Here is an 11,205-nt window from a genome sequence, read left to right on the forward strand (position 1 = left end):
GGCTGATGCTTTGATTAGGTTTACCCTCATGTTGCCACTGGATTTGCTGATACATCTGCTTTTCTTCGAGAATTGACGCTAAAGTCGATGCTTATTTTGGCTCCTAAGGTATGTATATCATTTACTTATCTATGTTTACTTTCAATTTGTTGTAAAATACTGAAATACTTAAGCTTCTTGGTGTATGTGATTTTTTTTGCATATGAGTAAGGGATGTCCATATTTGTTGAATGAATATTGTTCAAGATAGATGGTGAAATGATTTTTTATGACATCTGGACATTGATACGAGTATCTGGTATAGAAATAGACATGATGTGTCCGACATGGCAATCCTTCAAAATCCAGGAACACGGACAAGCCTTCGTAAATTTAATTAATTGACTAGTTACGCTTGACATGTATTTGAAATAAGTTCAAATAGTTTATTCTCATAACTTCACTTAGGGCCGATTTGTTTGATGGAAAAAACTGGGGTGGGAAAAAAGGTAAGTATTCCACATGTTAAGTTTGTCTCGAATTCTTGACCCGTTTTGAAGATTGACCCGCTTAGACATATTTTTGTGGCGACTCGAATGGGAAATTTTCTGAGTTTTCTCGCCGCTGCTTGGGTGTAATCTCTCTTTTGCATGGTGAAACATCTTCTTCGCCCAAGGACGTAGCGCACCACACCAGTGTGTGAACCTCGTTGAATTTCTGTGTTGTGCAGATCTATTGTTTATTTATTTTCGTATTTTTCTTGGTGTTTGCTCTAACACCACATAAGACTAAAATAGAGTTTATTTGGTTGCTGAGGTGGGAGATTGAAAGAACAAAGCTTGCATGAATCAGGGAGTTGTTGGCTTACGTGGCTTATATTTTTTCCCACCCCATCCCTCTACAAAGTCGCACCATTTTCGGTGGGACTTTACGGAGAAGTGAGGGAAATGTTTCCGCAAACCAACGATGACACAGCGCAACTCCGCTTCGGTTCAGTCCTTGTAGTAATCACCTGTGTCTTCATGGCCAAACAACTCCTCTAAACTCATGATCACAACTTTGTTTTTCTCAACCCAAGACCGTTGCAGGAAGCACACCTTTATCGCTACTCAACCATGAGAATTGAAGGACAAGCACTCCTCCAAACCGACGATTACAAACTTTGCTTCTTAGGAGAATCTATGCTTCATAGGGAAAGGAATTAGATTGAAAACCCACCTGTGGAATGCTAATATGATCTTTACAGAAAGATTATAGGGCAAAACGGGTAGAATGATTGCAGGGTGGAATGGCGGTGGATGGGGGCCAGAAGGATACTGTAGTGGCGGGCTGAGGTCTGGTGTTGGATGAAGGCTAGGTCCTTTCTATTGGTTGTCTCTGTAAAGGATAAAAAGGGGAAAGTTGAAATTGGTAAAGAAATGGGGCACATAGTATACCTTTTCCATGTTCCCCTGCTTTTTCTCTTCCTTCTTTTTTCTACTCCTTCACTCCACTGCACATGGGCCCTGCCAACTTCACTTCTCCACCCCCTTTTTCCCCCTAAACAAACAGGGCCTTATTTCCTTCTTAGAAGTTAAAGATATCCTCAATTGTAAAAGGACCGATCCAAGAGAAGCGAAGAAGGTAAGAGGTGAGAAGAGAAGAAGAGAAAAGTGTGCAACCGAATGCTATTTGATTTACTAACATCAAATAAAAATTACATATACCTCCCTAGGGAGGTAAAAGGTAAAAAGTTTAAAATTACATACAGCAAGATACTAAACTGGTGGCCAAACTACCCTTGTTATATAAACTCCAACGCTCTCCCTCAAGCTGGAGAATACATGTCATACATTCCCAGCTTACATAGAAGGACATTAAACTGATGAGGGATGAACCCTTTAGTGAATACGCCGGCCAATTGATCCCATGTCTTCACAAAAGTACAAATGTAGCCATAGTCAATTTTCTCCTTAATGAAATATTGGTCCACCTCAATGTGCTTTATCCTGTCATGTTGCGTAGGATTGTGTGCTATACTTATGGCAGCCTTGTTATCACAATAAAATCTCATAGGTGTATCAGTATCAAATCTCAACTCTTGGACCAGCCTTTTCAACCATAGGATAGCATGGGGTTGTGTGCTATACTTTGGAAGACAATGGAAAATTGGAGATTGGTCATTTGTGGTCTTTTGAAAGGAAAGACCTTGTCCACGAAATCTATTTTCTTTCAAATACTGGATTCTAGCCAATTAAATGTATCTTCTGATCAGTTCAGAGATTGTTTTGATTCCTTTAGAAATGAGGATTCGGAGTATGACACATTGATCAATCAAAGAGAGATTCAACAACCAAAATGACCCGTGGTGAAGTCAGATTTATCTGAAATTTTACCCAGAACTTGAAGATTACATGGACATGTTGGCGAAATTTTGGCGCTAACTGAACTGACACTTGAGTTATACCCTGTATTCTGGTAACTTTTGGTTCTTATGTGCTGGAAACCTTCCTCCTGTTATAAATATTTCCATTTAAGTGACTTTTGGTTTCTTTTACAGAATTTTGTTTAGGTTTCTTCTTTTGGGGCCTTGATTTGTATTTGGTTTCCTTTTTTTATTTCTTTTGTTTGTTCCTTTTATTATGTACTTAAATCAGGCATGGGGGCCCATCATGTTTGGTCCTAGTAAATTATTTTATTATTATCAGTAAATTGAAAATTTTAGATTATATGAGCATCCTGATTCTTGCAAGGAGGCTAAGTACCCTATCATAATATAATACAAATATCCATGATTCAGTTTGGCATTATTAACCTTGTTGATTCCCATCCCAGCCTGCATTTAGCAAATTATGCTTATGCTTCATGTTAATGATAACCAAATGTTTCAACTATTCCATCATAAGTAAGTGGATATTTTCCATGCATTCCTTAAGCCTATCTAAAGTTTTATCTTTTGTCTGGCTCATTGTTGCAGTTATCTCAGCGCACTATTTCGGCATCTTTACTCAAGTATCTTTCAAAGTTACAGGTATTTCCTGGTTCGTTTGGTAATAAACTTATGCTTTTCTTTCTTTCTTTCTTTTTTATGTGTCTTTCTGTCTGTTTGTGTGTAATATTTTATAAGAATTTTTTTATTGTTCACCTTTCATTTGCTGTTAAATTGAACTTTTCTATTTTCTAGTTTTGTGTTTCTAAGTTTGTAATTTCAGCAGTTTCCTAATTGTCCAGGTGGATGAAGAACCAGCTATACGAACAAATACTACCATTCTGCTCGGGAATATAGCTGGTTATCTTAATGAGGGGGTTAGTATCAAAGGAAGTTTTATTGCTACCTTTTCGTTGCTTATTACTATTTGATACAGTTCTTTTATTGGTGTTGGTTTGGTGAATTGTTCATCCACATTTCAAAAGATTAATATGAATATTTTTTCATCTGGAGTATGCGAAGTAGTTGTGGAAGTTGATTTGTGGCTTTCAATGCTGTTGCAGACAAGAAAGAGAGTTTTGATTAATGCATTTACTGCTCGTGCATTGCGTGATACTTTCTCTCCAGCCCGTGGAGCAGGTGTGTAAATCTACAACTTTGGTTGATATATTGTTTCTCACATCCTCATCTATTTCATATTACCATTTGTATCAAGTGTCCTATGATACGGATTTTTCCCTCCGTTCCTCTGGCTGGCTGGTATGGTGGGGATTTTTCTTTTATTGATGTCTGCATCATCTGATTAAGGTCTTTGTTTGTGAATTTTGGCTCGTGATTCATTGGGTTTGATGAATTCTATGATTGATATATTCTTGTATCAATGCACTTATTTTTGGCAGGAGTTATGGCTTTGTGTGCAACGAGTTCCTATTATGACATGACTGAGATTGGAACACGCATTCTGCCCAATCTTGTTGTACTTACCATCGATCCTGATGGGTAAACATCCTCCATGTCTCCTTTTTCCATTTTCAAATGATTTGTTTCCCTTTTCATCCATATTCTAATTCTTTCAGAATAACGTGGTTTGAACTATTGTACATGTCATTGGTTTGAACTTTTAATTTGTTTTGTGGTGTTCCCTCTCAATCTCTATGATTGTATACCTTTGTTGGTGAAATTTGCCCCTCCCAGACCTTGCAGTAGAGGGAGCCTCGTGCACTGAGTTGCTCTTTTTTTTCTTGGATCTATGGATTCTCATTGTGCCAAATTCTGATTCTTTTTTTTTTTTTTCAAATACTGATTCATATTTAATAGAATATACATATGAACCAAGATTTAAAGAAAAAAATGTATGTTAACTTATTTACAATGACCAGAAAATTCAGTTGATATCTTTTCCAAGTTTGTGAATTTTTACATGTTATATTATATTTTTATGGTATTTTTCATTTTAGAGATTTTCTATTCTTAAACTAATGTGTAGAAATATTAACATTTTGTGTGAATGTTTTGCCTTGTAGCCCATTAAGGCAAGCTTTCATTTGTAGACCATGTAAACGACGTCTTGGGTGTGTGTGTGTGTGTGTAACATTTTCAGTATTTATGTGAAACATATCTGAACATACGACACCAGATCTTTCTAATCGCTGAATTTACTATATTTCATTGTTATAGAAAAACCTTATAAATATGCTCTATTCTGTGTATGCCAGATTATAATTTATTTTCTGTATTGAACTCCAGGGATGTTCGATCAAAGGCATTTCAAGCAGTTGATCAGTTTTTGCAGATAGTAAAGCAACAACATGACAGGGTGTGTGATTAACTTCTTGTTGCTCTTGTTACATTAATGGGCATCTAACTCTAAGCAACACAAACAATATGGAAAATATTTTGAGGGCCAAGTTATTTATTGTTGGACACTTGAAAGATAGAGAATTCTTGTTTAACTACGGTTCATTGCAGATTTCAGTCACAGAAGTTGGATTTTTTTTTTTTTTGTTAGAACCATTATTATGCAGGGCACTCTTCTTGAAGATAGAAAATTCTTTTCTCAATATTGCTCTATTTCAGTTCAGATGTAAAATATATTTGTGTCTTTAATGATTGAATGTTGTTGTATCTCACCCTTATAAATCAAATTTTATTGATCCTTTTGTGGTCTCTGACAGATAAATACTGGAGATACAAGTGGACATTCAAACTCTGGAATCTCATCGACACGTGGAGATGCGGGTCTACTTGGGTATGTCAATGTGAATTTTGTATCACTTGATGATTTAAATAAGATTGCAACCCAAAGTTTGAATTTGATTTGTTCTTGACCTGGTAGTCCTCTCCTGTAGAATTTATTCCTATTTTGCTTGTTATTTTCTTTAATATTGAAGCAGTTAGTTTAGTTCTTGTTGTCTATACAACAACAACAACCACCAAAACCTTATCCCAATTAAATGGGGTCGGCTACATGGATCCGATATTGAAATTAGAAAATAAAGAAGCCCAAAAGAGAGGTTAAAAAAAAAAAAAAGAGAAAAATTGAGATAAGAGAAGACGGCAAAGCAGTAGAGAAAGACACATCATGGGAAACATCCCCTATAAGGGGTCAGCAACACATGTCCTTGTCCTCCACAAAACTCTATCCGAAGTCATACTAGAATCAAGCCTTATCCTTTGCATATCTTTCCGAACCACTTCGTCAATAGCCACCTTAGGCCTACCCCTACCTTTTCCGACTCCCACAAAATACATCTGGTCAGTCTTCCTTATTGATTCATCCATAGGTCTCCGTTGAACATGGCCATATCACCTCAATCGGCTTTCACAGAGTTTGTCCTGGATAGGTGCAACCCCCAAGGCATCCCTAATACAATCATTCTTTATCCTATTTCTTCTGGTCTTCCCACACAGCCCTCTCAACATTCTCATCTCCGCTACACTCAGTTTTTTTAAAGTACTCTTCTTGACTGCCCAACACTCGGCTCCATACATCATGGCTGGACGAATAACTGTCCTGTAAAATTTTCCCTTGAGTTTAATAGGCACTCTTTTGTCATATAGCACTCCCGATGCACCTAGCCATTTCATCCACCTAGCTTTAATCCTGTGGGCAACAACATCATCTATGTCTCCCTCTTTGGCAATGATGGACCCCAGGTATTTAAAACAATCACTTTGGGGTAGATCCTGTTCCCTGAGTTTCACCACTCCTTCCCTTACTTTAGATTTGCTGAAGGGGCACATCATATATTCGGTCTTCGTCCTGCTTATCCTAAATCTTCTTGATTCCAAGCTAGATCTTCATGGTTCCAGTTTATTATTAATCTCATCCACAGTTTCATCTATCAGAACAATATCATCAGCAAATAACATACACCACGGAACCAAGTGTTGGATATGCCTAGTTAGATCATCCATAATGAGTGCAAACAAATACGGACTTAAAGCAAAACCTTGGTGTAGCCCAATTGTGATTGGGAATTCATTACTTTGACCCTTTGTTGTTTTGACACTCGTCACCACTCTCTCGTACATGTCCTTAATTATATCTACATAATTAACCATACCCCTTCTCCTCTCTAGGACATGCCAGATTAGCTCTCTTGGTACTCTGTCATAGGCTTTTTCTTGGTCAATAAATATCATATGGAGGTCTTTTTTGTGGGCCATGATTGGGAAGGCAAGGTCAGGGTTTAAAAAGTTCAAGATTCCCTTTTAAGTAGATACAGAAAACAGCGTCGTAAAGAACAAACAGGAGAGAATTTAAAAGAAGTAGAAAGACTAAGAACAAGCATAGTGAACGAAAATTTGGATTGTTTCATTTTATTATGTTTTTTCTTTGGAAAAGGTTCTCTGAGCCCAAGACATATACTATGCCTCCTCACATGAATTATTATCATTTTTTTAAAGTGAAAAACGATGATTAAACTAAAAATGTGAGGGTGGAGAGTACCCTGCTTGCTCAAAGAACACCAACTTCTAATATTTCACCAACTTCTTTGAATCTGAAATTGTCTTGGAACTAAGCTGAAAACCATGGGTTAAAATGGCCTACTCATCCCATTGGGGAGTGTTTTCATTGAAGGATGATTGGAGGCTCCTTTTTAGTTACTGCTTCTATATTTGTTTCACTTTTTCCTGGGTCGGAAAAAGTGGAGATTAAATCGTGGGTTTTCTTTATTTTGGAGGATTTTCGCCAACCTATTAGGGAAGAAAAAAGAAATGAAAAAGAAAGTACTGGAAGCTGTTGTATAGTTGTATTGTAACTTCTCTTAGAGAATAAAGATGGTGATCTCACTGATAAAGATTAAATGCAGATGGGCCATGAGTTCCTTAACACTCAAGGGTAAAGCTTCTGAACATGCTCCAATGGCTCCAGCAAATGCTAACACCCCTATTACATCTGTGGCCTCCACTGCCAGCTCAGGTTTGTGTACTTGATAAATTGTTTGTTGGTCCATCTTTGCTCTTTGAATGCGTTGTAAATTTTTTTTTTTTTTTTTTGGTCTCTTAAACCTCTATTTTCTGTAAAGCAGCCTTTGTGATATTATTAAAAAAAAATTAATTCACTGTCATAGGTGGAAGAGTATTACCCATTTTCTTTTGGTGAGAGAGATCCCCATTCCATACCTATGTAAATGATGAGAATAACTTTGAAGTGATAAATTATTAGCAGAGGTTTTTCTGCCCACTCTTTGATCCCTTATGAGCTGCCGCTTTAGTTTAAAATGGCATTTATTGGCTTAACAAGAACCTTTGGATAAAAATGATTGAGTAGAGGTGTCATTAGATAAAAATTTTCTTATTAACTATTCACTACCACATGGAGAGCTATAATCTTGGATAGATGGAGCAACTTTTGGTTTTGCTGCATTTCAAATATAATGTGCCATCTCAACCATAGTAAATTTGGATTTGGCATTACATTGGAACTGAAATTTGAATTCCATTTGTCAATTTTAAGTAAGAGCAGAGACTTAAGGAAAAAGTCTGGAATAGATTAATTCAGATCTTCTACTTTTGCATTTCAAAAATTTATGGCAAAAAAATGTGTCCTTTTTCTTTAGTTTTCTTTTATTCAGGTTTTGTAAAGAGCCTGTATCCATCTCATCATCTATCATCATCTGAGGTGATTTAGATGGTCCTTGGAAACTTAAAGATGGGAGACATTTTTTATTTGTACATGAACAACTTGTATATTAATACGTTGTAATTCATATAATTGCTGAATCTCTGATTTTGGTTTCCTTGTAACGATAGTAGGTCTGGAAGCTCCAGAGACGGTCCCTGTCCGTTCAAGTTCAACTAATGATTTAATCACGGATCAACCTGTACCCCCTTCTCCAACTTCAACAGATGGCTGGGGAGAAATTGAAAATGGAATTCATGAAGAAAATTACAGTGACAAAGATGGGTGGGATGATATCGAGCCACTTCCTGCCCTTGAAAACATCCAAGCTGCTCAAAAACGGCCAGTTGCACTTCCAAAACCTCAAGGTAAAATAATCCACATTAGGGTAAAGAAAGTTTAGTATGGATTCCCATACTAGAAGCTTATCATGAAGGACCTTGAAGGAAACTCATGCCCTACTATATTTTTTGTCTTCAGCTTTTCTTCCTATTTGTTTGCTGCTGAAGGGAAAAAAATATTAAATACCAAAACTAATATAAGCTTATCGCTCCTGAGAACTTTAGATTCGCTGACTTAGCCTATGCTAATGCTAGCAAAATGGTGTAATTAGCATCGAGCAATCCACCAGTCAGTTGATTGTAGGATTTGTAGCCCATGGGTATCTCCTGTTGGGACATGCTCGGGCTGCTTGCTCTGAGACCTAAATACACAGGTTTAGAGGCATGGCAGCCCTACTTTGGTTGCCCCAACTCTGGAGCTTACCACTGCACAAAGGCATGAAATGCAAAAGATATGGGCCTGGCAACCTGCTTTATCTTTAATTATCAATGCTCGACAGTGTCATGTAATCCTAGCTTAGATCTATCTTGAAAAGGACTGTCGGCTTATTTTTTATGAGAAGTATAATAGATTGCTTGTAAACCTCAAGTACATCTACGAGATTTTATAATTGGGCATGGGCTTGACTAATTCTGGTGGCTTTATCTAATGGAAAGACTGTCTGAATTCAGTCAACATTTAAGACATGCTCGCTGCCTTCTGGAAACTTCTATGCTTTCTTTGCAAGCTTTGACATCTTAATTGTTGTTAGCAGATCTTATTGAATTAAATGGGATTTTCCTACTGTGCAGTTACAAATGTAAGGCCCAAAAATACAGGAAAGGCATTTGTAGACGAAGATGAGGAAGAATTCTGGGATTCTAAGGCTGCCCCAACTCCAAAAGCATCCAAAACCTTGAATAAGCCCGCAGCATCACCTGATGATGAATTATGGGGAGAAATCGCTGCTCCCCCACCAAAAACAGTTGCAAAACCATTGACTCTTGGCAGAGGTCGTGGAGCAACCAGGTCTACTCCAAAATTGGGGGCACAAAGGATAAACCGCACAACCTCTTCATAAGTTTGAAATCAGATAGCAAGAATAGTGGAGAAATGATTGACAAAGAATGGATCTGGGTTTTTTTTTTTTTTTTTCCCCCCATAATCTTGGGTTTCTTTTTTTTTTTTTTTCCTCTTTTGGTGGGAGGGGGCATTCAGGCATTCACCCAGCCTTCAGTTGATGAGTTTATCCCATGTCCACAAGAGTTGTAACATTCTTTTTGCACATTTGATTTTGTAAATTTTCATTTCGTAGCAGTGTATTATAGGAGTTAATTTCTGAAAATTTTGTGTAATTCTTTGTATTGGAAGGTCATTTCAATGAACGTATAAATATATGTACCCTATAAGAACCCTCTTTTACTGCAGACTTGACGTAATGAAATGGTGACTTTTCTTTGTATTAGTTACATTGACCCTGGTACTATAAAACCGTTTGAGTTGATGGTGTTTTGTTGGATGATGACAAATCATTGTCACCTTTCATAGTTACGCATCCTCCTTTTTAAAGTGTACATGAAATTTAGTTATGTTAGCACGCTAATCAGTCATTTTACTTGTTAATTGTGTGAAAGCAGGGGGATGGGGATGGGAATGGGAGTTATTTTTTAAAAGGAAAAGAGGGAGAGTGACACAAACTGGGCACTCAAGCAACGTGCACAGCCTTTTCCCATCTTTTTAAGAAAATTTGGAATTTTAAAAATAAAGCGGTACGTCCAATATATGTAGCGAATGAAACCTGAGGCATAATTGAATGTTGATCCAAAGAGCAAAATCTACTTCCTAAATGATGAATCATTGAGATTGGAAATTTGGAACATAGGGAGGTAAGAGCAAGCCAGAGATAATGAACTTCATAGTCTAATGTTAACACAATTGGCAACACTGGTGAACCAAGCTAAAACTTCCTTGGCCAGGAAAAATATTACTAGGTTAAGAGCAAGATGGCCCTTTGATATTGGAATTATCAAATTAGATAGTTCCATCAAATATGAATAAAAGTGCACACTTTTTGAGTCATTTAAGTTTTCCATCACCCATTGAGAAGGAACATTCTCTTCACAGGTGGTGATTTAAAAAACAAAGAATATGAAAGAGTGCACAGTGATCAGAATAGGGTATTTGATCGATGGGGGGAGGTTTCTTACACTGCTAAGAAGAAATTTACACACTACACTAATGAGGGGTTGAAAAATAGTATCATCCATATTGGAATTCACATCGTTATAATATGAGAGAAAAAAAGAATCAATGGGAAGTTTCTCCATCTTTTTCCCTTCGCTGAATTATATTCTTATTGAAGGAGAGGACATCATTTGAAGGGCAAGCATTTTTAGGGTAAAAGTATTTTTCGTCCGCAAGAGACCCCCCCACCATAAACATAGGGTGCATAATGACCATAGTACCCCTCCAACGGCCCTCTCCTGACAAGAAAACATTCACCCCTTCAAATTATGTCCTCTACTTCAATAAGAATAAGGGGTCACATCATTTGTCCAACCGGTAGACTGATAGTGGTAGCACAATATCTCCTTGAAAGGCATAAAGTTCATTTTACTGATTTTATATCATTATAATCCTCAATTAAGGACAGTAGGTTAGTTTAGGGTTTGGACCCTTCATGATTAAGAGTTAAGACTCCATGCCCATGGTTTCTGTCATATATGTATTACTTTATTCAGGCTCTCCTATATCACCCTCTTATATGCAAACCCATCCTGGGAGGAAATACCAGTTAGATCCGATCCGGATTGGCCCATATCGGACAGAAATACTTTAATTTTCATTTTTTAAAAATGGTTTCTTTTAC

The 11,205-nt window shown here is 37.1% G+C and overlaps 1 protein-coding gene across 3 annotated transcripts in view; it reads left to right on the plus strand.

Moving 5' to 3' along the window:
- The window catches only part of LOC122089170 (probable inactive serine/threonine-protein kinase scy1), a 38,207-nt gene extending 28,406 nt beyond the window's left edge, over positions 1–9,801 (plus strand). The window contains exons 12-21 of one of the 3 annotated variants that reach the window (XM_042658683.1): positions 19–108; positions 2,936–2,989; positions 3,190–3,264; positions 3,451–3,526; positions 3,787–3,886; positions 4,634–4,703; positions 5,062–5,135; positions 7,204–7,313; positions 8,147–8,383; positions 9,149–9,801. In XM_042658683.1, the coding sequence (XP_042514617.1) occupies positions 19–108; positions 2,936–2,989; positions 3,190–3,264; positions 3,451–3,526; positions 3,787–3,886; positions 4,634–4,703; positions 5,062–5,135; positions 7,204–7,313; positions 8,147–8,383; positions 9,149–9,417 (1,155 nt within the window). In that variant the 3' untranslated portion in view covers positions 9,418–9,801. The remainder of the gene's footprint in view (positions 1–18; positions 109–2,935; positions 2,990–3,189; positions 3,265–3,450; positions 3,527–3,786; positions 3,887–4,633; positions 4,704–5,061; positions 5,136–7,203; positions 7,314–8,146; positions 8,384–9,148) is intronic. The other 2 variants (XM_042658684.1, XM_042658685.1) reach the window with 2 other exon arrangements.
- Positions 9,802–11,205: the final 1,404 nt, after the last annotated feature.

The sequence above is a fragment of the Macadamia integrifolia genome, chromosome 9 (assembly GCF_013358625.1).
Source record: "Macadamia integrifolia cultivar HAES 741 chromosome 9, SCU_Mint_v3, whole genome shotgun sequence".
Taxonomy (NCBI): Eukaryota; Viridiplantae; Streptophyta; class Magnoliopsida; order Proteales; family Proteaceae; genus Macadamia; species Macadamia integrifolia.